Source organism: Colossoma macropomum, unplaced genomic scaffold (genome assembly GCF_904425465.1).
Source record: "Colossoma macropomum unplaced genomic scaffold, Colossoma_macropomum, whole genome shotgun sequence".
NCBI lineage: Eukaryota > Metazoa > Chordata > Actinopteri > Characiformes > Serrasalmidae > Colossoma > Colossoma macropomum.
This window is the reverse complement of record NW_023495455.1, coordinates 1-5,835: the sequence shown is the minus strand read 5'-3', so window position 1 is coordinate 5,835 and position 5,835 is coordinate 1. Positions and strand designations below refer to the sequence as shown.

At 36.9% G+C, this 5,835-nt stretch overlaps 1 protein-coding gene across 1 annotated transcript; it reads left to right on the top strand.

Moving 5' to 3' along the window:
- Window positions 1-2,311, top strand: LOC118802093 (the record flags this gene model as incomplete). Its single annotated transcript, XM_036562555.1, is given in 3 exon segments — window positions 1-438; window positions 1,716-1,975; window positions 2,135-2,311. Coding segments are annotated over 3 exon segments (875 nt in total), but the record flags the coding sequence as incomplete, so codon positions are not given.
- Window positions 2,312-5,835: the final 3,524 nt, after the last annotated feature.

The window sequence follows — 5,835 nt, the reverse complement described above, 5'->3', positions numbered from 1 at the left end:
GGAAGAGGCAGGAAGAGATACACGAGATGGAAGGAAGAGTGGAGGAAAAAATAGAGAGAGCAGAGGATGAGAGGACACCAGATAGAGAAGAACTTACACAAAGTACAGAAGACAAACTCCACACAGAATCAGTATTAACAAATAGCATGGGGGATGATGGAGGTCCAAGCAAAGAAATCAAACTGGAAACCATAAGGAGGGGAAAGAATATGGATATGATATCACTGGCTGAAATAACACGGACTGAAGATGATGAAGAGGAAAAACAACAAGAGATAGAGGCGGCCAGAAAAGTGCAGCAGGGATCAGTTGAGCGTTTACAGGAGAGAAAGACATACATGGAAGCCAAGTCCATACAAGAAGATCTCAAGAGTCAGGAAGAGAGTCAGAAGAAATGTGAAGAGAAAGGAGCAGTGGGAGGAACGTTACCTGATTCAGGTGTGTTTATATATTATACATACACAACAAACTAACTAACCAGTAGAACAAGACTTTATTGTGTCATTAACTGCTGCTTCATTTACACTTAATGATGACACAGGTGCAGTGAATAAAACACATGAAAACATCAGACCTGTGGCCAAAAAGTGGATTTGTATGGAACCCTGCTGGTGACATCCCATACGAATAAAAATAATGCATGGCCACAACTTAGTAAGGCTTTGGAAATAAATAAGTAAGTTGTGGCCACGACTTAGCAAGGCATGGGAAGGAGATCCTAATGCGTGGCACAACTTAGTAAGGCGTGAAAATGAGATAACTAAGTGGGCATGACTTAATTATCGTATTCCCACACCTTACTAAGTCATGGCCACGACTTAATTATCTCATTCCCATGTCTTACAAATTCATGGCCACGCATTAGGATCTCATTCCCACACGTTAGTACGGCATGGCCATACGTAATTTTTATTTATGTGGGAAGTCACTAGCAGGGCTCTGTAGATTTGTGCCACTTCAGGGTTGTAATGTGAACGGAACCTTACCGACACAAATGTGAACCAGCAAGGTAGAAAGATCAGATCTAAGCAAAAAATTAGAAATGAAAAATTAGGCTTTTAATGTTAACATAGGCAAATTGGCTCAGATCTGATTTTAAAAGAACAGATTTGCGTGTTCATACAGTTCTCAAGAAATCAGATCTGTACCACAAAAAATGGATTTATGCCACTTCAGATTGGTCATGTGAACGTAGCCTTAGAAATTTGACTAGGTTTTTTGTGGCTTTGCTGAATCGTCGGGGTGCTTTTGTGGGAATTTTGGTTGACCAGCCACTTCTGAGAAGATCCACCACTGTTCTTCATTTGGATATTATGGCTCTCACTGTGGTTTGCTGCAGTTCCAGAGCCTTAGAAAAAAGAGGTGTAACCCATTCCACTGATGTACGTCAATAACTTCATTTTTTCATCTGTTCTGCAGTTTTGTTTTTTTTGCAGCATCATGTACTTTTTACTGAAACCTTTTGGCCGACTTCATATTGCTGGAAAAGTTGTATTTAAGTGATGTTTAGATTCAACAGAGCTCACAGTAACCAAGCTGGGTGTGTCTTGTTTAATCGATCCCAATTATTAATTAGATTTGGTTAACTGATTGAGTAATGCAGCAGTTTTTTTCATTTAGGGCCAGTTGGTGTTGTATAACTTGTTTCCTCATTAAATCAAACGATCATTTTATCGTATGAAGGTTAATCCAGAACTTTTACTCTGTTCTTTCAGATTTGAGGATTGTGCTTCTGGGCTCTGCTGGAGCCGGAAAAAGTGCATCAGGAAACACCATCCTGGGCAGAGAAGCATTTGCAAAGAACTTCCCCAATAATACTACAAACTGCAAGAGGGAGGATGGAATGGTCAGAGATAAAACCATATCTGTGATTGACACCAAGGGAATCTCACACCGGGCTGATCTTTCATTGTACTGCGAGCTGTTTGAAGAGTGTCTCTCTGCATCTGCCCCTGGTCCTCATGTCTTCCTACTTGTAATTCATTCTCCCAGGGGTTTAAATAATACCATTTACCCATTAATTAGAAATTCAGGGCGAGAATTTTTGCAGCGTGCTATAGTCCTGCTTACCCACGGAGATTCTTGGGGAAGGGACCACAAAAAGATTTTAAATCAGAGCTGGGACTTTTATCAGATCTTCAACAATGTGGAGAGAGGAGAAAGTACTCAGGTCACAGAGCTGCTGGAGAAGATAGAGACTGTGGTGCAGAAGAATGGAGGACAGCACTTCACTAATGAGATGTACCAGGAGGCTCAGAGAAAGAGAATGGAAAAGGAAATTAAGGACAGGGTGGCTAATTTGGAAAAGAAGGTGGCTGTCTTGTCTACAGAATTAAAGTCTCAGAGGAGTAGAAATGAGCAAGATGGATGTTTCTTACTGTAAATGTTCTCACATCAGCTTTTTCTGTTAGTAGCTATAAAGACAATGACTTTTGAAAGACTCTGTGGATACTTGTCATTCTGTAATGTGTATAAATTGGCACAGAGGCATACACACAGCCATTACTAAGATGTTAGTGAGGTCCAGTAGTATATAAATTACTGAATATGTGTATTACACCTACTGTCAGTTTTACCTTTAGTCGTCCAATTCATTGCGACCTTATTGACTCATTCATATGCATGATGTACATTTTCATTTGTTCATTTCTCATTCTTCCTTTCTTCCATAAACTGCTATTTATCCTCCATGAATGAAGTTGAATCCAGTTATCCTGTGTAATTTATTTAGTAAACTACACTATGTTATTTTTGTTACAATAGGTCCTTTTTTACAAGAAAGGTAAGTGCATAAACACTCTGCTCTCCCAACTGGTACTGCGACCCTATCTGGACAAAGCGGTTAACAATGATGATGAATGAATGAATGTCCTACAGAACTGTGCATGTTGTTCATTCATGTCTTTTCACCCATGTTGTGTTGTTTGTTTTATCTTTTTTTTTTTTAGTTTATTCATTTTACACAGTGCTTTGATTGACGCTTGTTGTAGTGCTATTTAAGTAAAAGTGACCTGATTTAACACACATTGTATTTGGGTAAAAAGTGGAGCACTGATGTGGTAAAAAGGGTAAAGGAAATAGCAAATAGTCGGCTACATGTATTTCACTGCATGGGCATTTCACCATGTGATGAAGGTCACATTTCTGCATTATGGAGACCTCACTATTAATTTGGTCCTGTCTGTGGCTGTGATCTGCATCAGCCTGAGAAGCTGCCAAACATATGAAAGTTGTGGTACCACTTTAGAGTAAGAGTACTATTAAAAAAGTGTATGTATTTTTAAAATTAGGTTGGTAATGGATATTTATTAGGTAAAAACCCCTTAAAAATCATTATTAAGCAGATGAATATAAATATAAACAAATAAATCAGTCAGCTGTTCTATAAGTTTTAATATGTGATGATACTGACAAGGACACAGTAAAAAGAGCAACCACACCTTAACATATCAGGCTTATGACATATAAAACATATTATCCAGTAACTACAGGGACTGCAATGCAAACACGTTGGGCTTGTTAAGGGGTTAAGAGTGTAGATGAATGTGGGCTCACCTAACAGTCCAAACTGTTCACTGTTGCACTTTTATGGATGTGTTATAACTACATATTAATGATTCAAGGTGTTTAAGGTGTTGACTAATTAATAAACATTTTAAACTAAGCATTTTTTTCTAAGCTGTTGTGAGTTTTAAAAATGGAAAATCAGTAACATTCACAATGTATCTATTTATGCCAGATTCCTCAAAATTGCTCTTTAATTGCTACAATACAAATTGTAATATAATGTCCACTTTAATGTCTACAGAGGCTTTACTACTCTTACTCATTGGTATTTTGTTAATTTGTTGTTATTTACTAATCATATACATAATTTAAAAAAAAACACTTCAAACAAAATGTTAGCAAAATGAGTTATACAACAAACATTATTATTATTATTATTATTATTATTATTATTAAGGGCTTTTATTATTATTATGGACATTAACAACAGCAAATCAAGACTAAAACATTTAAACAACACAGCATTAAAAGCCTTAAAAATAATAATAATAATAATAATAATAATAATAATAATAATAATAATAATAATAATAATAATTAAAATAATAAAAATAAAATAAAATATTGCAGCAAGAACAAATCTTGTATCTCCATTTTGGTTGTTTTTCAGTTTTTACATAATATAAACATGCCAACTGCTCTTTTTACAGTGTCAAAATGCTATGATGAACAGACTACATTTGGTTTTGTTCTTACAGTGGCAGACCCTCTCATATAAAACCCCCAAAGCCCTCAACCACTTAATCATTAAAATAAGTAGTATTAATGAAAAACAAAATTGCAGCAAGAGTAATATATGAATAATCTATATGGACCATTGAATTAAAGTGTTTCAAAATAAGTTAAAAAGAGTTAAAAAACACATTTCGCATTTTTAATATGACTTTAATTATGTTTATATTGTTAAATTATTTAGAATTTATTTACTTTTTCTAATTTATTTATTTACAATTATTTATAACAATTTAATTATTAACAATTATTGTCAAGTCAAGTCAAAGCTTATTTATATAGCGCTTTTTACAACAGGTGTTGTTACAAAACAGCTTTACAGAAAAGAATCCGGGTCCGAGCCCCCATGAGCGTCAGTGGTGACAGTGACATGGAAAAACTCCCTAAGAGCAAGAGGAAGAAACCCTGAGAGGAACCAAGACTCAAAAGGGGAACCCATCCTCCTCTGGTTGACTCCAGATAGCAAACAAATGAGATTTGACCATTCATAGAAGAAACAGTAAGAATGGAAAAGCAGGAATAGTAATGTCTTAGGTGAACTAACAGGAAAAGCTAATTACCAAAAGCTTGGCTAAGCAGGTAGATTTTTAGCTAGACTTAAAGACTGAGGCTGTGTCTGAGTCGCAGACATTAACAGGAAGATTATTCCAAAGCTGGGGGGCTTTGTAACTTTATTAATTCTAGGTACTAATACACCTTGTGACCTAAGTAGGCTTAGATAAGCTTGTTAAGGCTTTTGCTTGAACAGCCTGACAGTAGAACATTACAGTAATCCAGCCTGGAGGTAATAAAGGCATAAACCAGCTCTCCTGCATCCCGTAGAGGTCGAGAATTTCTTAATTTAGCAATATTCCGGAGATGCAGGAAAGTTGTTCTAGTAATATTGGTTATATGCATATCGAAAGACAAATTGGGATCTATCGTGACACCTGTCACGTTTCCTGATTCTCAGATGGACTCCTATACCATCAAGGACTGCACTTCCCAGAATCCCTCTGTCAGTCACGAGACTTCTCCATAACTTCAAAATCTCAGTTCAGGACCCGAGTGGAACAGTGTGAGAAAAACATACAAGTTGCAGTTGCATTTGTTTCCATCGTCTGTTACGTCCCTAAGACGAAGGTTTTGTTTTGCTAGTTTCTTTTTCGTTCTCTCTCTCTCTCTCTCTCTCTCTCTCTCTCTCTTTCTCTCTCTCTTTCTGTCCCTCTTGCTTTCTTATTAGGAACCTGCCGACTCATGTGTGTAATTGGCCGGAGTCCCGTAATGATGATTGCGTCTGATTGGCTGGCTGCAACTGCATGGGGTATTTCTTCAATGGCTGTGCCTGATATCCTTGAGGCTTTCTTCTATGGCGGCTTGGGGCGACAATTTTTGGAACACAATCGTAGCTCAGCAAGACTTTGTTTTACGGCTAATGTGTTGTCTGTCTTTGTCTCGAATGTATTAGCTAAGCTCTATGCCTTGTTCTCTCCCAAGTTATTTCTACTGTTTAGCAGTAAGTCTCTTTTGTCTTTTCAAGTTATGACCATCACAAAC